The sequence below is a fragment of the Oncorhynchus mykiss genome, chromosome 10 (genome assembly GCF_013265735.2).
Source record: "Oncorhynchus mykiss isolate Arlee chromosome 10, USDA_OmykA_1.1, whole genome shotgun sequence".
Taxonomy (NCBI): Eukaryota; Metazoa; Chordata; class Actinopteri; order Salmoniformes; family Salmonidae; genus Oncorhynchus; species Oncorhynchus mykiss.
The window spans coordinates 43,340,997-43,366,793 of record NC_048574.1 but is presented as its reverse complement, the minus strand read 5'-3'; the positions used below and the strand labels follow the sequence as shown (position 1 = coordinate 43,366,793).

Sequence of the window (25,797 nt, the reverse complement as noted above, 5' to 3'; positions counted from 1 at the left end):
AAAGTGAGATCAAAGCTGAATCAATGTCTGCAAGATCACATATAATAGCATTGTAGCAGGGCCCGCTTCCACAAGGAGGTAAAAGGGGGATTAACCCCCTCAGTTGAAACCTCTGCCCCATCAGTTTTTGTTTTTTACGTCCCTATATAAAATAGCAAAAAAGTTACAATGATTGGGAGACAGGTTGGCGCAAAAATAATCAGTGTCAGCATAATGGACAGGATGCACTATGGTGTGTAGGGGGGCTATGGAAAGTCACTGGGGCGGATAGGTGTGACTCCTTTGGGTTTCCATCAAAAGCGGTAAAAACGCTTCTTATCTGTGTAAGGCTAAGTGAATAAAGTGATACGCCTCCGCCTGTAATTTTTTCATTTTTAAGGGCGAGGTTTACCATTGAAGCTGCTTCACTCGAGTCTGCCTCACGCCCCACCACTACAAAGTTTAGTTTAGCTAGCTGTAAAAATTGTTAGTTGTGAAAGCATTGTGAAGTTCCTCTCTGACATTGAATGCACGTGTTCGTAAATCGCAGAAGTAAGACTGGAGGCTACAGGGCTGCTGAAGGCATTGAAGACCCCGGCTTTAAGTTTTACAGCCAACATGGTGCACAGAATCCTCAGGCTTCTCTATCCTCCAAACAAATGACACACCACCAGCTGCAAGCAAACGTCAACATTATGTATGTACAAATCTCCAGCAATAAGCGGTGGACAGACAGTACAGTAGACCAGCAGGACAGAGAAGACACTAATGTAAAATACTTTTTTTCAGCATGTTGGATGCTGTCATTGGTGAAATGTCAGAACGATTTAGCGAACGCAACAGCCAATTGGTGGAGAACCTGGGTGCACTTGAACAAGAGAGCCATGACCTTCTACATGTGAAAATGTCAAACCACTGCTGGATCAGATTTGGTGGAAGCTGACCAGTTTTTGCCGACTGAAATCGCTTGCTCTGGCTCCGATGTGGACAAATGGACCCCACTTGATATCTTGAAACGATTCTCTGGGTGTCAGGTATGCATAAATGACTGCAAGGGAGTCAGGCGCAGGAGAGCAGATAGTGGGTAGCAAACGGAGCCTTTTATTTAGGCGAACCAAAAGAAAACGCCACAACGAACACGAAATACAATATGGGTTGACAAAACCCAGCGCAACCAGACATACGTGCGCATACATGAAACAGATAAACAATACCACACAAAGACATGGGGGAAACAGAGGGTTAAATACACAACACATAATGAGGGAAATGAGAACCAGATGTGGAAAAACGAGACAAAACAAATGAAAAATGAAAAATGGATTGCCGCTGAACACCGCCCGAACAAGGAGAGGCATCAACTTCAGTAGAAGTCGTGACACTGGGCTCTGCTATGCCGACCGTGCTTACTGCACTGAAATATGGACTGGCTTTTGGGGCGTCCACAGCTACAATTGAGGTCGGAAGTTTACATACACTTAGGTTGGAGTCATTAAAACACATTTTTCAACCACTCCACAAATTTCTTGTTAACAAACTATAGTTTTGGCAAGTCAGTTAGGACATCTACTTTGTGCATGACACAAGTAATTTTTCCAACAATTGTTTACAGACAGATTATTTCACTTATAATTCACTGTATCACAATTCCAGTGGGTCAGAAGTTTACATACACTAAATTGACTGTGCCTTTAAACAGCTTCGGAATTTGGCTTTAGAAGCTTCTGATAGGCTAATTGACATCATTTGAGTCAATTGGAGGTGTACCTGTGGATGTATTTCAAGGCCTAGACCTCAGAAACAATGTGTAGAAGATGCTGGAGGAAACAGGTACAAAAGTATCGATTTCTACAGTAAAACAAGTCCTGTGTCGACATCACCTGAAAGGCCGCTCAGCAAGGAAGAAGCCACTGCTCCAAAACCGCCATAAAAAAAGCCAGACTACGGTTTGCAACTGCATATAGGGACAAAGATCATGCATTTTGGACGAATGTCCTCTGGTCTGATGAAACAAAAATAGAACTGTTTGGCCATAATGACCATCGTTATGTTTGGAGAAAAAAGGGGAAGGCTTGTAAGCCGAAGAACACCATCCCACGGGGGTGGCAGCATCATGTTGTGGAGGTGCTTTGCTGCAGGAGGGACTGGTGCACTTCGCAAAATAGATGGCTTCATGAGAAAGGAAAATTATGTGGATATATTAAAGCAACATCTCAAGACATCAGTCAGGAAGTTAAAGCTTGGTCGCAAATGGGTCTTACAAATGGACAATGACCCCAAGCATACTTCCAAATTTGTGGCAAAATGGCTTAAGGACAACAAAGTCAAGGTATTGGAGTGGCCATAACAAAGCCCTGACCTCAATCCCACTGAAAATTTGTGTCACGTCTGCTCCGCTCTTCCCCGTCCCTGACGCTTGAGGACGCCAGGCTGCCCTGCATCACGCACTCCTATCATCCATTACGCACACCTGCCTTCCCTCGTCACGTGCATCAGCGATATTGGACTCACACGGACTCACTCATCACCTGTTATTACCTCCCCTGTATTTGTCAGTTCCCCAGCTCTGTAGCCCTGCTTCTGCATTAATTGTTTTTTGTTTGTATTACTAGTCTGCTGACGCTGTTCCTGTCTCGTTCCATGTCCGTTCTTTATTAAATGTTTGACTCCCCGTACCTGCTTCGTCTCTCCAGCATCATCCCATGTGACAATTTGTGGGCAGAACTGAAAAAGTGTGTGCGAGCAAGGAGGCCTACAAACCTGACTCGGTTACACCACCTCTGTCAGGAGGAATGGGCCAAAATTCACCCAACTAACTGTGGGAAGCTTGTGGAAAGCTACCCGAAACGTTTGACCCAAGTTAAACAATTTAAAGGCAATGCTACAAAATACAAATTGAGTGTATGTAAACTTCTGACCCACTGTGAATGTGATGAAAGAAATAAAAGCCAAAATAAATAATTCTCTCTATTATTATTCTGACATTTCATATTCTTAAAATAAAGTGGTGACCTAAGACAGGGAATTTTGACTCAGATTAAATGTCAGGAATTGTGAAAAACTGAATTTAAATGTATTTGGCTAAGGTGTATGTAAACTTCCGACTTCAACTGTATATGGGAGAACTCATTTTCCACTTTGACAAACTGTGTTCAGTCAGCACAGAAGAAGTATGCTTCACCCGAGGAAAGCTCAACTAATCCAAGTGACATTGGAGGAGGATTCTTACAAGATGACTTCGGGGAGAATGGAATGATCGATTACTCAGGAAGTTCCACAGAGAATCAAGGAGGCTGCAAACTCTTCTGAAAAGGTAAGAAACAATCTAGCTGGTTGGGTTTTATCAAAATATTGGTGGTATAGCCAGTGGCATAGCCAGTGGCATCATTTCAGCAAAAAAACCTGGGGTATGGAATGGCAAAATGACTTCCTTATCCAGCCTACGTTTTCAACTGGCATGCTTTATTGTGTTCAAGCATACAGTATCTGAGAGGACTTATATATTTCTGCTTTGTTTGTGTTTTGGGATTTTCTTACATTTTGTTCTTAACATCATCAAGGTGTAATGTGTCTATAATGTTTGTAGTGTTTTTTTTTTAACTTGTTTTAGTTTGTCATGGTGCTGATAGAGAACTGCAGAGATTTCAGGCCAACCTGCCACTTCTTGGTCAAAAGCACTCGAGGGGTCTCGGCATTTGAACTGTACCTATTGGAAACGTGTTTATGGTAGGCTGACATTGCTTAATTGATTATGTGGATCGAATTTGATTCACAGAAGTGAATTGTGCCATATCACAACGTGTTTCTGTACTCATGAGCAAGCAGCATTCATTTCTATGTTTGAAGCGGACTTGCATTGGCTGGTTTATTTGGCAAGACAGTTGTGCATGTCTGCAGCTCACTGTAGTAGGCTGTAGGCTGTGTTTTGGTTATTTGGATCTCTATTTGCCTTTTGTTTACTGTGTGTGTTTACTGTTCATGTAACTAGCCTAAATGTAGATTGTGTCATGCCTTATTGATCTGATATTTTCTTTACTAGGCCTGCTTGGTACCGCTATATTCTTCTTTCACATTCATTCGTTCACAGTTGTCAGTATTCTAAGCCAAACTGCTATTCAGTATTTTTGTTTGCATGCATGAATAACTAGGTTATTACTTTCAGCATTTAGTTTTGTATTATTTTGGTAAGACAGCTGTTCGTACAGCTGCATTCACATAGGGTAATTCACCTATTACAAACAGCCTATCTATGTTGTAGCCTGTTGTATAACATTACTGTAAGGCAAAACACCAGCTCATTTCTTATGAGATTTTAGAATGACAGAGAAAAATTGGACCGCTCGCACTGTGGCCAAAAGTAGGCAAAATATCTGCTTTGATTGAAACTAAACACAGGTATGCTACAGTTTGTTAAAACCATCTGCTCTGACTGTACACAATTCAAAACAACACTGTAGGTTACTTCAAAACAACACTGTAGGTTACTTCAAAACAACACTGTAGGTTACTTCAAAACAACACTGTAGGTTACTTCAAAACAACACTGTAGGTTACTTCAAAACAACACGGTAGGTTACTTCAAAACAATACTGTAGGTTACTTCAAAACAACACTGTAGGTTACTTCAAAACAACACTGTAGGTTACTTCAAAACAACACTGTAGGTTACTTTAAAACAACACTGTAGGTTACTTCAAAACAACACTGTAGGTTACTTCAAAACAACACTGTAGGTTACTTCAAAACAACACTGTAGGTTACTTCAAAACAACACTGTAGGTTACTTCAAAACAACACGGTAGGTTACTTCAAAACAACACTGTAGGTTACTTCAAAACAACACTGTAGGTTACTTCAAAACAACATGGTAGGTTACTTCAAAACAACACTGTAGGTTACTTCAAAACAACACGGTAGGTTACTTCAAAACAACACTGTAGGTTACTTCAAAACAACACTGTAGGTTACTTCAAAACAACACTGTAGGTTACTTCAAAACAACACGGTAGGTTACTTCAAAACAACACTGTAGGTTACTTCAAAACAACACTGTAGGTTACTTCAAAACAACACTGTAGGTTACTTCAAAACAACACTGTAGGTTACTTCAAAACAACACTGTCTAACTCAAGAAGTTCTAAAGCATCTCTCTGTGAAACTGAGATCAAATGGTTGGTATGCAGAGATGCTGCCTGGACGTTTCACTGGTAAAAACCTGAATAATTATCTTTCACGATTGGCAGTGAGAAATGTGAATGGAGGGTGAAGGTAAAGAAGCGTGTGTGTAAAGTAAAAGGTAAAGAAGCGTGTGTGTAAAGTAAAAGGTAAAGAAGCGTGTGTGTAAAGTAAAAGGTAAAGAAGCGTGTGTGTAAAGTAAAAGGTAAAGAAGCGTGTGTGTAAAGTAAAAGGTAAAGAAGCGTGTGTGTAAAGTAAAAGGTAAAGAAGCGTGTGTGTAAAGTAAAAGGTAAAGAAGCGTGTGTGTAAAGTAAAAGGTAAAGAAGCGTGTGTGTAAAGTAAAAGGTAAAGAAGCGTGTGTGTAAAGTAAAAGGTAAAGAAGCCTGTGTGTAAAGTAAAAGGTAAAGAAGCGTGTGTGTAAAGTAAAAGGTAAAGAAACACACCTACAGAATGCGATTCGGATGTTCAGCTCTGGGTAAAAGGGATCCAGGGGGGTGGGACAGGGTGGTTACCTACGGATTCACAGCATTGGCCTTAATTAAAGACATGCTCCGGTACTTAGGAGACTAGTAAGTATTTTTAAACCTCCAGCTTGTGCTGGATGTGTCAATGTGTAGTTCATATATCATCTTCTATGAGCAGAATTACTGTACTACCTCAATTAGCCGCAAAATCCCTAGTTTGAAAGCGACTGCTGTCTGGAAGCTGTGCTGCACCATTTTCCCTACATTTTCCCTACATTTCCCCCCATGTGGGCCAGCCCCATAGCAATTCGAGATCCAGCCAATGAGATTCAGCCCTTTGCCATTTGAGTGACAGCTAGCAAGAATTACACACAGCAGAGCGAGAGAGAAAGCAATGAGGTGGCGCACATACCAGGGACCACTTTTAGCTCGAACTACTGGCTAAAAAGTACCAGAGAATCCCTTTAAATATTCCCTGTTGATAATGTGTGGATGGTGCCTAACAGTAATATGCTTCTGCATGATGTGCTCGGCCTTCTACTCCCAACTCTTGACTTGCAACAAAATATGGGGCAATTCTTGTCACCATAGTATTTGCGATGTAAAGATGTAATAGGATCATTGGTGTTGCATATCATGATATTGACACATACAGGTACTAGATCTACAGTATGCTTGCTACCTGCTGTGTTTTACATTTATACATACAGTATAGCCTACCTTACTTCCTATTTGCTCCATTCCCATCTGAATGCTGAAAAATAAAATATACGACAAGCAGCCAAGTCATCCAACCGCATACAGAGTCTCACCACAAGTGAATACATTACCCTGGCCCAGCCCTGTAACACATTAACCTTGACAATGCCACCGTAACATTGACAGAATGTTCTCTGTCCACCAGGTCACATCTCAAAGTGACGCCCTTCCCTTCGGTCCTGTGAATAATGCATGTGAGTTGGGGTGAGAAGGGGAGAGGAGCTGGGGAACTTCAGAGGCGATCCATAACCAGGAATAGCTGGAGTAGACTTACGGCACTCCCCCCCCCCCCCATAGCCATTGATTAAGTGTCACTTTGGCCGGTGGCGCTGAAACCGATTCCAAACAAAACAGACAACAGAAGCGGGTCTGGCTGTTCATACTCGTTAGCCCGTGATTGCGCTGCGGAGGGCCTGGATTGGAGGCAAGGTTATAAGACCTCCGTACAATGGAAATTAACACAGGCTGCTCATTCATATTTAAAATATGGATTGTTGCAAATAATAGTTTAATCAAGCCCTGCCTATCACCGAGTGTGTGCAGTAAGGGATTGCGGCGATACACAGAGTGACAGAACCTAATATAGGGGATTTGTCTGTGACAACTTTATCCATTAGCAAAGTCTCCTGCCTGTACTGTAGCAAAGCCGATTTGGAGCCCGGCGATGGTATCAGTGGGCATCAGGGAGGCGGCAGGACTCGGGGAGAGACAGATTTGCTGATGTGGAGAGATACTCTGGAGGTATAAGCACTCTGAAGTCTAAAAGGATTATTTACAAACTTGGTCACGGCTGGTACGGCTGTACACTTACATTTTCGGTTCAGATCCAAATTTCTCCAGACAGATACCACACCACAATAACCCCCAGCCCTGCTCCCCTCCACTTCCTACCTAAAAGGGGGAAGTCAGGTAAACCCTCAACTATAGCGCAAGTTTCAATAAAAACACTTTTCTGAGTGAAGATTGCAGAGGAAGGCTGCTGCTTATGTGCCTTATGTCGTCTTTCAAATGATTGCGCGCATCTCGTTGTTATACACCGAAAGTATGGTTTGACTTAATCTACCTCGTCCCCCAGAAAGGATTGAAGACGAGCATGCTCATCCCTAGTGTAACGATGTGCGCTGAGAGTTGGGAAACAAGTGCAGGGGGTGAGTGTTTTAATAAATAAACGCAACTTAACACGAAACAAGAACCACAAACAACACACAGACATGACACTAGAACAGAAACAATAACACCTGGGGAAGGAACCAAAGGGAGTGACATATATAGGGAAGGTAATCAGGGAGGTTAGTGAGTCCAGGTGAGTATGAAGACGCGCAGGTGCGCGTAACGATGGTGACAGGTGTGCGCCATAACGAGCACCCTGGTGACCTAGAGGCTGGAGAGGGAGCACAAGTGACACCCAGAATCTTTTCACGTGTTTGTTTTCAACAATTCCATAGTTAAGAACACTATAACAACATGGAAGAAAATGAAGTGCATTCTACAAGAATTAATATCACTCCCTAAAAACCTCAATCTTATGGAACAATCCTTGAATAGATTTTCAGAATTCACTGATAAATTGGCCCACATGGAAAACTAAAGGCATAGAAACAGTAAATTACATGGTAACAGGAAATATGTTTACTTCCATGACAGAATTAAATAGCAAGTTTGGACTGACACATGTAGACATTTTCAAATATATGCAACATCCGAGCAATGTCGAGGGAATCCTATTTGTGTAATGATGTGCGCCGAGAGTCGGAAAGCAAGTTCAGGGAGTTTAATACATTTAATATATAAATGAAACCAATGTCACACAAACAGTGCACCAACATGAGACAGATACAATGACGCCTGGGGAGTGACATATAAAGGACAGGTAATCAAGGAGGTGATGTAGTCCAGGTGAGTGTCATAATGCGTAATTACGAGTTACGATGGTGACAAGTGTGCGCCATGCCGAGCAGACTGGTGACCTAGAGGCCGGAGAGGGAGCACACGTGACAATTTGCCCCAGAAAAAAATATTGGAATCAAGACTTAAAAATAACTGATATTGGCAAGGAGTGTTTTGAACATAACTAGTGAAATTACAGTTAACGAAAATGTAAGTTTAATCTAGTATAAACTAATGTATAGAATTTATTATTAAAAAGACAGATTTCACAACTTCTATCAGCACAACGGCAGAGTCATGTCTTAAGTGTAAAACTAGCAAGGACTCAATAATTCATGCCTTCTGGGAATGCCATGAAGTCCAAAAAGTTCTGGGTGGCGTTAGGAGGTTGGCTGTCAGAAGTTTTACAATGTAAATGTACTATTTATCCGTTTATCTGCATATTTCAAGGCATATGAGGGTGCGTGAAGATACCCAATAGGGTCGACCATACTTTTCTAGTCAATGACTTTAAAAAAACTTCTACTTAAAAACTGCAAATCAAATGATCCTCTATTACTACGACAGTGGATGAATCAAAGTATTATTATTTAAATATATAAAAAGTGTGGGCTATGGAAAATAATAGAACAGTCCAATTTAAGGCCATATGGCATAGAACACTGGAAGGTTCCAGAGGATGAAGGATGAGGGGGAGTGTGGTTATGAGACATACACAGTGGCGACCAGTCATTCAGGGCAGGTGGGGCTGAGCCCCACATTTTTAGCAAAAATAAATAAAATACATATTTATTTATAAAAAAAAACATTTTGGGGGGGTGGGCTTGACTGTTTTGCATGTTATTTTGGCATTAATACGTGTCACACATCAGTTTGCAAACAATGTAAAAATCATATATATCATTGAGTTAATAAAGAAGCATACAAACATGGTCTCTTTTTTGTTTTCTTGAGTAAGACAGCTCCAAAATGCAGGTGTTTCAGTCTAGCTCAGTGCTTTCTGTGGTGGTGGGGCAAGTCAGCAGAAAATACAGAGCGTTGCGCCGTGATTGGCTCAGTGTTCTGTCACTCACGGGGACTTTACGTCACTGCCAAGTGTAAGAGGAGACATTGAAAATTCTAGCCCTGTGGCTGCTGCCTTTGGATTGGACTGATCATGTCAACATCATACTTTCACAATCTTAGCTAGCAGTCATCATCATGAATCAAGTCGACAATCTACTGGCAAATCTTTTTTAATCCTTGCCATATGAAGAAAAATTATGAAGAGAAATTATAGGTAAAACGTATCGGTACTCATCAGCCATTTACAACAAGTTGTAAATTGCAAATTCAACGAGTGGTTTAGAAGGAATCAGTGACAGTGGCTGTGTGGTCCCAAATCTGGGATTAAGGGGCTCTTTTCCAAGTTTAAAATTATAAACATTCAACATTCGCCATGCTGTCAATGAAGCATGATTTGTGCCGCGGTCAAAACAACTGTTAACTTGACTTCAGTGAGTCAAGTGTTAACTCAGAGGACTGCCGCTACAGTTCTGACTTGGTGTACAGGGAGAGCACTGTAAGAACGGCCCATGTTCTGAATTCTGTTGCTGTACATTTAAAAAAATGCTGAACAAATAGTTATATTGACTAACGTTAAGTCCGTCCTAGCTCGCTCTTTGTCTTAAATCAAAATTAAGGATGGCCTCTTATGCGCTTGTCCTTCCCTTATGTCTTAGTTCGTACATCTCAATTGTCATTAGAAACCACATTAGTTTAAGCAAGTCAGCCATCAGCTATGTTTTTTTTAAAGGCAGTAAATGAGGCTGAATGAACTGTTTCGCTGCCAGACAAGGCTCTGCTGTTAGCCAGGTGTAGCGGTGGTAAGATGTTGGGACTCTGCTGTCGGGACAGCTTTATGTAGGCCCTAACAGTTTACGGGGACCATTTGTCACTGTTATAGTGCAATTAATGTATTGTTTAGTGTTGTGTTGTGACTTTGCTGGAATGCATTAACACTTATTTTTATTTTTTGACCCCACCAAGATTTACATGCTAAAATCGCCACTGGACATACGTATGGTTGTGGTAGGAACATGTGGGTCTGAGCAAGTGTGATGTCACTGATGTATGGTTGTTATTGTTGAGAAAAATAAATCATACAAAAAAAAGAGATGATTCATTATATGTTTGTTATTGTTTGAGAAAAAGCAGGAAAAGATTCATTTCTATGCCTCCGGAGTCAGGTTCGAAGTGTTTGCAGTTATTTAGACACATTTGAGGCTCCCACGGACAGCTAAAACAGTGAACAGAACAGCTTTAATATTTTAAAATACAAAAGACATAGCCCATTAGCAAGAGATACATGTGCATCATTTAGCAGACACTCTTATCCAGATTAACTTACAGGAGCAATTAGGGTTAAGTGACTTGCTCAAGATTTGTTTTGTTTACATAGTCAGCTTGGGTTACTGGTCCAATGATTTAAACCACTAGGCTACCTACAGTAGATAGGAGAAGTGAGTGAGTGAGTGAGTGAGTGAGTGAGTGAGTGAGAGAGAGAGGGATGGGGAAGTGTGAGAAGCCAGTGTACAGCATGATGTTATGAATTATATTTCTGTGCCTCCTTGAGATGTCAGAAGAGAAGAGGGGAGTCAGAATGAGTACACAGCATGCAGCGCACTCTCCATTCACGCTTATTAAAATCTGGAAACATATGATTCAATTTACGAATGAAGGCAATGCCACCTAAATAATGTTAAGCACATCTAATCTCAGCTAAGACATGCTTGAACATGTTTTTCTTTTTAACAAAGCAGGACTAACCTTAATGCCAGCTCTGAAGCTCTGCATGCCTCCACTCCTTTCCCTTTTATTTTCAGGATCCATTTCCACATAACCGCATTAGGAAGTAATAATAAATACCCGGGTTTATTGGTACGTCCCAGGGGGAAGTCAAAATTCAACTTAGTTGGAGAAAGACGATGCAACAAAAGAGTGGGGGATCAGAGAGGGAGGCTTATCAGAGGCCAGAGTATTTCACATTCAGTTCTGATACTGAGGGAGAGAAATGGGTCATCGGAATAATAAGGACTATTTAGGTTCCTCACTTAAGTCACCAGAAATGTATTTAGGAAAACAAAGTGAGCAGAGCCACGAAACAAGCCCCTCCAAGGCCTCAATTTGTCTCTTTAAATGCCTTGTTTATTCTCTTTGGGCTTGTTTGTTTTTTAATCATCTGAATGATTTACATAAGTAACAGGGAGAGCCACTACTTGTTATGCAGAGGTAATAACGGAGCTACTGGTGTTTAGAACAGCAATCAACCACAATCAACTTTATTATCTTCGTCATCATCATCACAATCATCATCATGTAAATGTAATAGCTTTTGTCATCAACATGATATTAGTTGTTTTTCTTTGCACGCACAAAGCAAAAATCTGCATTGCAAGCAGGACTGGACTGTCAGCATGTCTGAAAAATAAGAATGCATCCTACATTTTCCAAAAAGAGCAAATCAACCAAATAATGGAGGCGTAAACAATGGGATTTTCTTGAAGGGTGTATATGAATGAGAAGACGTATATAGTCGTAAACAATGGGATTTTCTTGAAGGGTGTATATGAATGAGAAGACGTATATAGTAGTAAACGATGGGATTTTCTTGAAGGGTGTATATGAATGAGAAGACGTATATAGTCGTAAACAATGGGATTTTCTTGAAGGGTGTATATGAATGAGAAGACGTATATAGTAGTAAACGATGGGATTTTCTTGAAGGGTGTATATGAATGAGAAGACGCATATAGTCGTAAACAGCGTCTGTTTTTTCACATTAAATAAGATCCAGTCCATCTTTCTTTTTCACTATTTGCTGACACAAGTGTAAAATGAATCACTACTCCACCGAAAGCAAGGTTTTTTAAATTACTCCTCTTGAATATTGTGTGTGTGTGTGTGTGTGTGTGTGTGTGTGTGTGTGTGTATCTGTGTGTGTGTGTGTGTGTGTGTGTGTCTGTCTGTGTGTGTGTGTGTGTGTGTATGGTGCCGAATTGGATTGCAACCTAGTTCCCCCCAACTCCCTCTTCCTCCTCCTCCACTCCCAAATCTAATTCCCTGTGTGTGCGCACCAAGTCCCTTCAGTACAGGGTTGAATAGGACATTTCAATCAATACCTGACTGTAGGACTTAGTGTTAGCATGAAGGCAGTCGTCATGCGTGTGTGCCTGTGACCACACACCTGCACACACAACTATAATATACCATCAAACACATTGTCTGCATTACTGCTTATTGTACAGCCGTGCTTTCGTATAGTATGTTGTACGTGATGTGCATAACAAACCATGCACACTACCATGCAAGATACAGTGCCTTGAGAAAGTATTCGGCCCCCTTGAACTTTGCGACCTTTTGCCACATTTCAGGCTTCAAACATTAAGATATAAAACTTTATTTTTTTGTGAAGAATCAACAACAAGTGGGACACAATCATGAAGTGGAACAACATTTATTGGATATTTCAAACTTTTTTAACAAATCAAAAACTGAAAAATTGGCCGTGCAAAATTATTCAGCCCCCTTAAGTTAATACTTTGTAGCGCCACCTTTTGCTGCGATTACAGCTGTAAGTCGCTTGGGGTATGTCTCTATCAGTTTTGCACATCGAGAGACTGAAATGTTTTCCCATTCCTCCTTGCAAAACAGCTCGAGCTCAGTGAGGTTGGATGGAGAGCATTTGTGAACAGCAGTTTTCAGTTCTTTCCACAGATTCTCGATTGGATTCAGGTCTGGACTTTGACTTGGCCATTCTAACACCTGGATATGTTTATTTTTGAACCATTCCATTGTAGATTTTGCTTTATGTTTTGGATCATTGTCTTGTTGGAAGACAAATCTCCATCCCAGTCTCAGGTCTTTTGCAGACTCCATCAGGTTTTCTTCCAGAATGGTCCTGTATTTGGCTCCATCCATCTTCCCATCAATTTTAACCATCTTCCCTGTCCCTGCTGAAGAAAAGCAGGCCCAAACCATGATGCTGCCACCACCATGTTTGACAGTGGGGATGGTGTGTTGCTTTTACGCCAAACATAACGTTTTGCATTGTTGCCAAAAAGTTCAATTTTGGTTTCATCTGACCAGAGCACCTTCTTCCACGTTTGGTGTGTCTCCCAGGTGGCTTGTGGCAAACTTTAACCGACACTTTTTATGGATATCTTTAAGAAATGGCTTTCTTCTTGCCACTCTTCCATAAAGGCCAGATTTGTGCAATATACGACTGATTGTTGTCCTATGGACAGAGTCTCCCACCTCAGCTGCAGATCTCTGCAGTTCATCCAGAGTGATCATGGGCCTCTTGGCTGCATCTCTGATCAGTCTTCTCCTTGTATGAGCTGAAAGTTTAGAGGGACGGCCAGGTCTTGGTAGATTTGCAGTGGTCTGATACTCCTTCCATTTCAATATTATCGCTTGCACAGTGCTCCTTGGGATGTTTAAAGCTTGGGAAATCTTTTTGTATCCAAATCCGGCTTTAAACTTCTTCACAACAGTATCTCAGACCTGCCTGGTGTGTTCCTTGTTCTTCATGATGCTCTCTGCGCTTTTAACGGACCTCTGAGACTATCACAGTGCAGGTGCATTTATACGGAGACTTGATTACACACAGGTGGATTGTATTTATCATGATTAGTCATTTAGGTCAACATTGGATCATTCAAAGATCCTCACTGAACTTCTGGAGAGAGTTTGCTGCACTGAAAGTAAAGGGGCTGAATAATTTTGCACGCCCAATTTTTCAGGTTTTGATTTGTTAAAAAAGTTTGAAATATCCAATAAATGTCGTTCCACTTCATGATTGTGTCCCACTTGTTGTTGATTCTTCACAAAAAAATACAGTTTTATATCTTTATGTTTGAAGCCTGAAATGTGGCAAAAGGTCGCAAAGTTCAAGGGGGCCGAATACTTTCGCAAGGCACTGTATATACTGTATTTATGGAAAGGAGGGGACAATTTTGGACAATCGATCTGATAAAATGTATTTGTAATTCTCTGAATTACCTGGAAATTCCCAAATAAACGATGATTGAAGTTATTCAATCACAACGTTTTTATTAAGAAAAGTTTTAATTCCAAATCTTGATAGCTGTAAACTTGTTGATTGCTTTGTATGACTCTCTTTGATGGATGGAGAGAAATCTCTCTGTCATGACTGTCCTGTGAGGATCCAGATAGGTCGGATCAGCTTTTCAGTGGATGACTTCGGCCAGACCCCCTCTACCCCGCAGAGGGGTGAGGGGAGCTGGTGGGGGGGTTGACAGTTCACAACGTGTTGTAAATCAGGGATTAGAACTTTCAGCTATCTCCCTCTCCAAATTCACACAGGAATGTACATTTGTTCACAGACGTTTCCCTGTCGAAACTCTAATACGTTGTAAAGCGAATACTGGAACAATATTTATTTTTTACATTTTTACATTTTATTTTTTATAATATGTTTATTATTTTACAATAAAAAATCAAATAAAACAGACAGTAATACTAACAATGACATTCATTGTACTGTTGAATGGGATGGCCAATTTAGAGGACAAAACAAAACTTAACTCACACATACACAAAATAAAACAAAATCCTATTAGGTGGTACATGCATAGGAAGACAGCATATAGTCATTACAAGCAGTGTAGTTAAGCCAAAAATAAATATTGAGTGGAGTACAGCACAGAGTAGCAGCAGATCGTCAACCCAGTTATGAAGCAGCACTAGACCATTTATCCAGTATCGGCTGCCATATTTTGTAAAACATTGGACTTCTATTGGAGGTATTGTATCGAATCTTTTCCATATGTATTACATTCCCTAAATCCCGTAACCACATTTCAAAGGTAGGTACAGTCTCCAGTTTCCAAAATTGCATTATGAGCCTTTTGGCTAATAGAGTACAAAGAGAGACAGCTTTCCCTTCGTGGTTATTCCCATTAACTGTACCAAACAGAGCGGTCAATGGGTTTGGGGCGAGAACTCTATCAAAGGCTCTAGATAAGTAATCAAAAATTAGAGCCCAGTAAACATGTAACTTAGGACATGTCCAGAATAAGTGGGTCAACGTCCCCTCATCCTGCTTGCACCTCTCACACAGTGGTGAGGTGTCCGGGAATATTTTATGCAGTTTTACTTTTGAGTAATGTAACCTGTGTATCACCTTAAACTGTACAAGGTTGTGTCTGGCATTCACTGAACTGTGGTTTATATTCCTGAGAGCTTCTACCCAGTCCTCATCTGAGATTTCTAACCTAAGTTCTTGTTCCCAAGCCCTTTTAATGGTGTCTGTGGATACCTCTATGTGGGACTGTAGCACATCATACAGCCTAGAGACCGACCCTTTTGAATGGGGTTTGACAAGGATCAAGCTATCTAATGTAGGACTATTTGGCTTCATGCCACACTGTGGGATATGTGTCCTTACGAAATTCCTGATTTGGAGGTATCTGAAAAAATGTGTTGTTGGCATGTTGAACTTTCCCTGTAATTGTTGAAATGAAGCTAACTGACCATCTATGTATAGATTACCAATTGTTGTGAGCCCTTTCTCCCTCCACTGTGAAAACACCACATCATCCAATGCGGGGTGGAAAGCATGGTTCAGGCAAATCGGGCTGTCAATGTATACAGTGGGTATGTTAAGAAAATACCTAATCTGTTTCCAGATCCTAAGCGTATGACAAATGACTGGGTTAGAGTCATAAGTGGATTTTTTTCACATATGATGGGCTATTAACAAGTGCAGGGAGTGAGGAACGTTGACAGGAGGCCTGCTCAATCAAAAGCCATGCAGGCATATCCTTCTGTCTCATCGCAGGTAAACTTTCCCTCCAGAAAGACACAATGTTCAGATTAGCAGCCCAATAATACAGTTTAAAGTGAGGAAGGCCAAAGCCCCCCTCTATTTTGTACTTGCATAAATGCTTCTTTGAAATTCTGACTGCCTTGTTATCCCATAAAAATGGAGTTACTATTGAATCCAGTTTCTTAAAATAGCTTTGTGGTATGAAATTGGGTAGACATTGGAAGAGGTAGAGAAACCTGGGTAGGACAACCATTTTAATAGCGTTTATACGACCAACCAAGGAGATAGGCAGAGTTTTCCAAAAATCTATATTTTGTTTAAGCTGATATATTTTCATGTCCCAATTCGCTTTCAATAGCTGATCAAGGTCTCTTGTCACTACAATGCCAAGGCTTGTGAACTTGTCCATCACTGTTCTAAACGGGGTAGATTGCAGAAATTGCATGTCCACAGGCTGTGATATTGGCATCAACTCACTTTTTTGCCAGTTTATCTTGTAGCCAGAGAAGGAGCCAAATGTGTTCATCAAGTTAAGTAAGGGTGGAATATAAGTTTTAGGCTTGGACAAAAACAAAAGAACATTGTCTGCATATAGGGAAATTTTGTGCTGTGTGTCCTTTATTTTAACAGAAGCTATATCGGCACATGCCCGAATGCGAGTAGCAAGGGGTTCCATGGCTATAGCGAAGAGAGCAGGCGAAATAGGGCACCCCTGTCGGCACCCCTTGAACAAGCGGAATGACTGCGACATTTCTTGATTGGTTACCACAGACGCCATTGGGTGTGCATAAATAATTCTTATCCAATTAATACATTTGAGGGCAGAAGCTGCCCCCCTGTCTAGTTTAGGAAGTTCACATTCAGCGAGAAAGCGTTCCAGAGTTTGTGGATCAGTAGCATCGCATTTTGATTGGTATAGCTCTGAGTAAAACTGTGCAAAGCATTTATTAATATCCTGCGGATCTGTTACTATTTTACCCTTCTTGTCTTTTATTTTCTGAATAGCTCTAGATGCCTGTACATGCCTTAGCTGTCTTGCTAATAATTTATGTGGTTTGTCACCCAGTTCAAAATAACTTTGTTGCGTTCTAGCAAGTAAAGAGCCCATCCGTTTCGAAAGGATAGTATTGTATTCATATTTTTTACTTTGTGATCTTCTCAAGGACTGTATACGAGGAATTCGTCCTAAAAACGTTCTCCTGTTCCCCTAACTCTCTTTCTCTCAGCCTAGTATTGGCACGTTTCTTCCTCTCTGATGTATAAGAAATAATGTAACCTCTAATCACAGCCTTTAGAGATTCCCAAAGGGTGGAGTCGTCAACATCCCCCGTGTCGTTAGTTCCGAGGAAAAAGGCAATCTGCTCCTTCAAATACTGACAAAAAGCCTCATCTTTCAGCAGGTATGCGTCTAAGTGCCACGGTCGCCGACCTGTCGACATATTGTCGAGTTTCAGCACCATGGACACAGGAGAGTGGTCCGTAATTAGAATAGGGTGATAGGTAACCGACTCAGCTGCTGAAATTAGTTTGGAGTCCAACAAAAAATAGTCAATTCTGGAATATGATTTATGAACTGATGAAAAGAAAGAGTAATCCCTGTCTGTTGGGTGCGTCAGTCTCCAAATATCGACAATGTTAAGGTTTGTCATCAATGTATTTAGACAGACACTGGCATTTGATTGTTGAAGTGACCTTGATAGCTGTTTATCTAAAAGAGGATCTAACGTACAGTTAAAGTCCCCTCCAACAATAACACTTGTATCCGAGATATTTGGTATGTCCTTAAATACCCTTTGAAAAAATAATGAATCATCGAAGTTGGGTCCATATAAATTGGTTTCGAATTCAGTGTACAAGCCACAATAATATACCGACCATTAGGATCTGAAATCGAGGATGAGTAAACAAACGGAATGTTTTTCCTTATCAGGATTGCTACCCCTCTCGCTTTTGCATCAAAGTTAGACTGGTATATCTGACCGATCCAGCCGACTCGTAGCTTGGCCTGAGCGGAGCGTTTAATATGAGTTTCTTGAAGAAACACTGTCAGCACCCAGTGATTTAAGATGAGAAAAAACCTTAGCTCGTTTCACCACATGCCCTAAGCCATTACAGTTCCAGCTGACTATCCTTATTCCACCTGGTCTACTCTGTGCTCTGTCACTATGTGGCATTTCTTATTTTAGAGCAAATTGTTGCTGTCATACAAAACTCAGAAGAAAAACGTTCCGCCGTGCGGGAGCTTGTCATGCCACCTGTACTAATAATAAACGTGAACATAAAACACATACCCCATCCCCCCTCCCGTCCCTTTACTGAGTGACTTCCCCAAACGAAGCACTCCTTGGCTAACACACAAACCTTAGGGTGTCTAGACATACAGCTTGAACTAACTCGTTGTCTATAGATGCTCCGCATATACGCTAATATTAAATAACACTTAACACTTAACTCTCACGTTAGGGGGTGAGTGGCGCTAAAACATGAGCCACAACATCTCACCAATCATAAGTCCCAAATTCTGATCTTCTAATCGAAAAGACATAGTCCGGAAATCCAAACACATTCCTGGCCTGTATTTGGTCATTTAGCCGGCTGACACAGCCATTCTGTATCCTCAGCCAGGGAGCTTGCTTGTCAAGAACAGATCGGCCTCTTTTGGGTTGTCAAACGTATGTGTTGATCCTTCGACTGTCACCTTAAACCGGGCTGGGAAGAGGAATCCATATCGGATGTTGGCCGCCCTTAATTTGTTGCGTACCTTATCATACTCTTTCCGTTGGTTCCTCACCTCCAAGGTAAGATCTGGGTAGAAAGACACCCTGGCTCCGTTGAAGTTAAGGGGGAACTTTTGACTAGCCAGCTTGAGGATGAGATCCCTGGTCTGGGGATAGTGCAGCCGTACAATGAATGGCCTTGGTGGCCCGCCCTTGGCCGGCTTCGTTGCCTGAGATCTGTGTGCACGGTCGATCAGGTTGGCCGTTTTGAAGTGTTCACTCCCCAGCAGGGCCGGTATCAGCTCCGAGACAAATTCAGTGGGTTTCCCTTTCTCAGTGTCCTCCTGGATGCCACATATTCGGATGTTCTGGCGACTTGAATGCGACTCGAGCATTTCCAGTCGGGCTTTCAGGGTTCAAAGTCTCAATACTCTTTGAGATATCAGCCAACCTTGTGTCCACCTTCTTGCTTAGTGAGCTTATGGCAGCCAGTATGTCACTTTGCGTAGGCTCTGTGGGGAACTCTTGGAAGCTAGCCTCTTCAGCTAACTCCTCGTGGGTTGGCGACGTTGAAATTGGTTCGTTGTCTATCTCATTTAAATTATCTTGTTTAGCGCTCCCTTTTCTGGTGCCTTTTCCCTTTGTCATATTTGTTTGAAGTTATAGGTTGTGAGAGGTTAAGATAAATACTAATTTGTTTCAAAATGGAGCGGAGCTCTAGCAAAGCACGTCTACTCCATAGCACGCTCTCTAGCGCCCCCGGAACAATATTTCTAACATAGAACGTGGGGGGGGGGGGGGGGGGGGGGGGATGGTCAAAGGAGATCTAAAGAATAATAATGTTATATGGGTTGTTATTTTGTGATTTCATTAAAAATGTTATAAAGGAAATACTGTAACTTAAAGTATATACACTACATGTATGAAATCTCCATTCTCTACGTTGTGCATGAAATATGAAAAGATGATGTACGTATCTTTGTTAAGATATGGATGTGATTTTAGGAGCCATCAGAGATAACTTGTTTTCTATAAACTTTGCACAGTAAGTAACCACGCCCCGAGTGAGGTCAGAGAGCGTATCAGCCTGATGGAACCGTCCCTTTCGACCAGAGTGTATAAAAGGATTGGTAAAGAAATTAACATTCAGACCAGAGAGGCGTGTAGCTGCAGTCCCCGTGCAAAGTGATTTGAAATCTCAACACGAGGTAGAGACGATAAAGTCACCTCCCGGACCATCACTGGTTATGGCTGATTATCTGTCCCAAGTAAAGTATCTAGAAAAGCGAATTTAAGTGTGGCCATTCTACTACTCTTCAAACCATCATAGTCTACTACTCTCATCACCCCACTGAGAACCATTGATACGGCTGGCTAGCCTATCTTCAAAGAATAATCTTCCATAGCGAGTGGAAGCATAGTGGGCTCTGTAGTTCTGTTCAGGACTACACGATGGGTCACCGGATGCCGGGCGATGGCAGCAGAGAGCAACAGTAGAAGACACAGGGGGACCCCTTTTGAACAATCAGAGCCTTACAAGCTTGCAGCGGAAAAGCCCAACTCCTTTCCTAAGAAGGCCTGGTTCCGACAGCGATACACGGTAACCAATGCATTTACACGTAAATAAATTCATGATTTTATATGTATATGATTACTGTGAGAGTAGTTCTAAATGTACCAAAGTATTATGTCTCTGTCCCTCTCGACCCTCTCCGTGTCTCTTGTATCCGGCATATTGTGTCAGTCCACTAGGGACCTGTTTCTAATGTATTAAGTATGTGTGTTTATCCTGTGTTATCATTTAGTGAGCTAGTTGTCACGATCCTCGTACGAAGCAGACCAAAATGCAGCGTGGTATGTGTTCATGATGATATTTTAATTAAAGAAAGCACTGAACACTGAATACAAAACAATAAACGAAAAACGACCGTGAAGCCATATACCAAAATGTGCTGACACAAGCAACTAACATAGACATAGACAATCACCCACAACCCACAATGACAAAACAGGCTACCTAAACATGGTTCCCAATCAGAGACAACGACTAACACCTGCCTCTGATTGAGAACCATATCAGGCCAAACACAGAAACAGACAAACTAGACATCCAACATAGAACGCCCACTCAGATCACACCCTGACCAAACAAAACATATAAACATACAAAGCAAACTATGGTCAGGGTGTGACACTAGTAAATAAATAATTAAACCGATTGGTGTAGTACTGAATCATAAGTAAGGCTGGGAGTTTTTGCAGATTGCAGGAGGTTACGACTGTTCAGAATGATGATATGATACTTGGTTGTGATTAATACGTTGACTGTTTTATGGATGTGATAGGTAAAGACTTTAGAGTTTAATTCGGAAGACTCTTTAAACAACCGCTCACGTGGTGCCCAAAATCCTAATTAGTTCATTGTTAAATGATTAATTTAAATCGGGTTACAATTAAAGATAGTTAGTTGATTATATAAATATACCAGTCATCAGATGAATGGAAGTAAAGTCACGACATCTCTGTAGCGAACCAACGGGAATGCTTTGATAATGGGGGATGGTTTACAAATGAGTTGAGATGGGTAGATGCTAGTTGCTGTGTGAGTCAGGAAGGGTAAGTAACAGTGGTGAGTAATAGTTCAGTCACTAGTTCTAAAAAGCTTGTGGTAGGCTAGGGAGCCTTGACCATGGTTTGAAATGGATACACAAGGCTAGAGCATGCAGCACACTGCACTGGGGAAGTAGGAATACCATAGTGATCTTAGGCCTTGTGTATGGCCATGTCTTGGAAAGAACCTCCTGGCTGTACATCTTTTTACAAATGTGAAATTCACCAGTTCTGTGTGCTGCTAATAGGCAGTGAGAGCTGACTGGCACCATGGCAAAACAATCTGGGCTAAGCCCTGTCTCACCGTCCCTCAGGTCTCCCCAAAGCTCTGTCGGCAGGCCAGCCTTCCCTTCCTCCAGGTTGATTGAGCATCGCTTTGCCACTAGAAATCCAATAGCGATTTACACTAGGTCTCCAAAATGGCATTCTGCGGCTCATAAAGCCTGGCTACAGTACTAAAGCCTTATTAATGAATGCATTAGCTGCAACACATCCCTAGAGCTTCAAAATGGGGGACAGAAGAGGACGAGAGGAAAAAGGAGGTGGAGAGGAGCGAGTGTCTGGAATTGGGAGAGAGCTAGGGGGGAGAAGGGAGAGAACTATGAGTCATCTTACCCGGTTTGTGGAAAGGGGTTGAGGAGCAGGAGGCAAATCCACATGCCTGACACAAATACTGCAAGTTTCCGGAGAGTGGCAGCCATCTCAAACTACGGCCCAAAACCCTGCAGAAAAGAGAGGAAGAAGAAAAGATTGGTGATGCAGTAACACCTCAGATCAATATGCATCTCCAGGCCTGGAAAGCAGAACGCACCGTCTAATAAACACATCATTCACTGGCAGGTGTGCTAAAGGAACCTGGATCTAAATGGATTGCCTGATGACTAGCTTTTGTCACACAGACACACAGACAGGCAGACAGTTTTCCTCAATGGCCGTAACGACAGAGAGATGTTGAAAAGACTGTAAACAGCTTTAAAGAACAATAAGTGCTGCTATGAAGAACACACATGACGTAAGCCAAAATGCTTTGAGTTGATATACAGTATATTCCGAAAGTATTTAGACCCCTTGACTTTTTCCATATTTTTTTACGGTACAGCTTTAATATAAAATTGATTTAAAAAACATTTTCTGATCAATCTACACACAATACCCCATAATGACAAATAAAAAATTGTGTTTTTGAAATGTTTTCTAATTTATAAAAAATAAAACACTGAAATATCACATTTACATAAAGTATTCAGACCCTTTACTCAGTACTTTGTTGAAGCACCTTTGGCAATGATTACAGCCTGAGTCTTCTTGGGTATGATGCTACAAGCTAGGCACATCTGTATTTGGGGAGTTTCTCCCATTATTCTCTGCAGATCCTGCCAAGCTCTGTCAGGTTGGAGGGGGAGCGTCACACAGCTATTTCCAGGTCTCTCAAGAGATGTTCGATGTTCAAGGACATTCGGAGACTTCTCCCGAAGCCAGTCCTGCGTTGTCTTAGCTGTGTGCTTAGGGTTGTTGTCCTGGTGGAAGGTGAACCATGGCCCAGTCGGAGGTCCATAGTGCTCTGGAGCAGGTTTTCATCAAGGATCTCTCTGTACTTTGCTCCGTTCATCTTTCCCTCGATCCTGACTAGTCTCCCAGTCCCTGCTGCTGAAAAACATCCCCACACCTTGATGCTGCCACCACCATGCTTCACCATAGGGATGGTGCAGGGTTTCCTCCAGACGTGATGCTTGGCATTCAGGCCAAATTGATGAAATCTTGGTTTCATCAGACCAGAGAATCTTGTTTCTCATGGTCTGAGAGTCCTTTAGGTGCCTTTTGGCAAAGTGTGCCTTTTACTGAGGAGTGGCTTCCGTCTGGCCACTCTACCATAAAAGCCTGATTGGTGGAGTGCTGCAGAGAAGGTTGTCCTTCTGGAAGATTCTCCCATCCCCACAGAGGAAATCTGGAGCTCTGCCAGAGTGACCATGGGATTCTTGGTCACCTCCCTGACCAAGGTCCTTCTCCCCCGATTGCACAGTATGGCCAGGCGGCCAGCTCTAGGAAGAGTCTTGGTGGTTCCAAACTTCTTCCACTTAACTTTTCTTCCATTTAACCATTTTTCTTGGGGACCTTCAATGCTGCAGAAATGTTTTGGTACCCTTCCCCAGATCTGTGCCTCGACACAATCTTGTGTTGGAGCTCTATCGACAATTCCTTCAAGCTCATGGCTTGGTTTTTGCTCTGACATGGACTGTCAACTGTAAATAGATAGGTGTGCCTTTCCAAATCATGTCCAATCAATTTAATTTATCATAGGTGGACTCCAATGAAGTTGTAGAAACATCTCAAGGATGATCAATGGAAACAGGATGCACCTGAGATCAATTTTGAGTCTCATAGCAAAGTGTCTAAATACTTATGTAAATAATGCATTTCTGTTTTTAATTATGGGGTATTGTGGGTAGATTGATGAGGACAATGTTGTATTTGACCCATTTTAGAGTAAGGCTGTAACGTAACAAAATCTTGAAAAAGTCCAGTGGTCTGAATACTTTCCAAATGCACTGTATATAGTATGAAACTATAGATTGTTAGTAATGGAAGCTTTGGGCCTTCCAACCATGGTAAATGCCAAAGCTCTTCAACGGTTAGTAGGTATAGTAACCTACCCCATTGGGATTTAACCTTTGTAGTCACCTTGCTTGCTTGTGAATACTGTAGTACTAAGTCCTGCTGAGATTGATGACAAACATAATCTTTACTGTCAGCTCTGAGCAACTCATGTTTCAGATGCAATGAAGACAAAACTAATATGAATATTTTAGCACTTGGAGACAGTGGAGGTAAACATGGACTCGCCAACAACAGCAAATTATTCAAATTACAGATGAAACAAGTCCAATGTGTTTCCTTGCTGCACGAGCCAAAAGCAGTGAAGACAAGGGAATTTATTTGCTTTTCTGCCCAATATGCAGCAGCACAACATCTATGGAGCATAAATACTGAGTAATTTGTCTCACCCAGGCAGCAGGCTACTGTCACGCCCTGATCTGTTACACCTGTCCTTGTGCTTGTCTCCACCCCCCTCCAGGTGTCGCCCATTTTCCCCCATTATCCCCTGGGTACTAATACCTGTATTCTCTGTTCGTCTGTTGCCAACTCATTTTTTTTCGTTAAGCCTACCAGCGGTTTTCCCTCTGTTCCTGTCATTGATTGTTCCTGGTTTTGACCTTTTCTGCCCGCGCTGACCCTAAGCCTGCCTGTTGTCCTGTACCTTTGCCCCACTTCTCTGTATTATCGTCCCCTGCCTGCCTTGACCTGTCGTTTGCCTGCCCCTGTTGCTGTAATAAACATTGTTACTTCTACACAGTCTGCATTTGGGTCTTACATGAATCCTGAGTATGAACTGGCCATGACTGACCCAGCAGACTTGGACCAGCTCTGCTATGCCATCTCCTCCCAAGGAGCCACCATTGGTAAGTATGAGGAGTTTCCAGGTCACAGCTGAGCATTGGACATTTTGCGGGAGCAAGTCTGTGGGTTAACTACTAGGCAGCCTACCACGACAGTAACTTCTCAGCCCCTCAGTAACCTGGTAGGTAGCGGTGCCTTCACCCTGGATTCCCAGGAACCCCGCTTACCTCCCCCGGAGTGCTTTGATGGAGAATCGGGCACCTGTCAGGCGTTTCTCGCTCAGTGTTTCCTCGTCATGGAGCTACAGCCTTCCTCCTTCCCCTCGGACCACTCTAAGATAGCGTACTTCGCTGATGTCCGGGAGGGCCCTCGCCTGGGTTACGGCCATTTGGGAACAACAGTCAGCTATTTGCTTCAGTATGGAGGTATTAGTGGCGGAGGTGAAAAAAGTTTGAGGCTCCAGTGTCCGGGAGAGAGGCTGCCCGGAAGTTACTCCAGCTTCGGCAGGACTCCCTCAGTGCAGCAGACTATGCTGTGGAGTTCCACATGCCAGCAGCGGAGGGTGCCTGGAAGCACTGTTTGACACGTTTCTGCACGGATTATCGGCAGAAGAAAGGGATGAGCTACCACCCGATCTCGACTCACTCATCGCTTTAACCACACGGATCGATGGTCGGCTACGGGAACGTAAGAGGGAGAAGAGGTCTGATTGTGGTCCCAATTGCTCACTCAAGGATCCCACCTTGCATCTGAGGAGCTCTGGAAGTTCCTGGCGTCTACGTCCCAGAGAGGATCCGAGCATACCCAAGTTCCTCCAAGATCCTCAGACTGCCAATTCACGTTTTCCCAAGCCGATGCAGGACTAGGCTGTCTCCTGCCAAACGCGTACACAGACTTGACACCCAGAGTTGTCTGTATTGCGGTACTGCCTGTCCTTTCAAGAGACCTATCTCATTCGTTGGAGTGAATACACTGGTGG

General features: G+C 42.2%; 1 protein-coding gene across 2 annotated transcripts in view; it reads right to left on the bottom strand.

Annotated features, from left to right (window-relative positions):
* The window catches only part of LOC110533955 (gamma-aminobutyric acid receptor subunit alpha-3-like), a 154,233-nt gene that overhangs the window by 94,222 nt on the left and 34,214 nt on the right, over window positions 1-25,797 (bottom strand). For both annotated transcript variants that reach the window (XM_036990375.1, XM_036990376.1), the window contains exon 2: window positions 22,038-22,144. In XM_036990375.1, coding sequence (XP_036846270.1) covers window positions 22,038-22,123 — 86 coding nt within the window. In that variant the 5' untranslated portion in view covers window positions 22,124-22,144. The remainder of the gene's footprint in view (window positions 1-22,037; window positions 22,145-25,797) is intronic.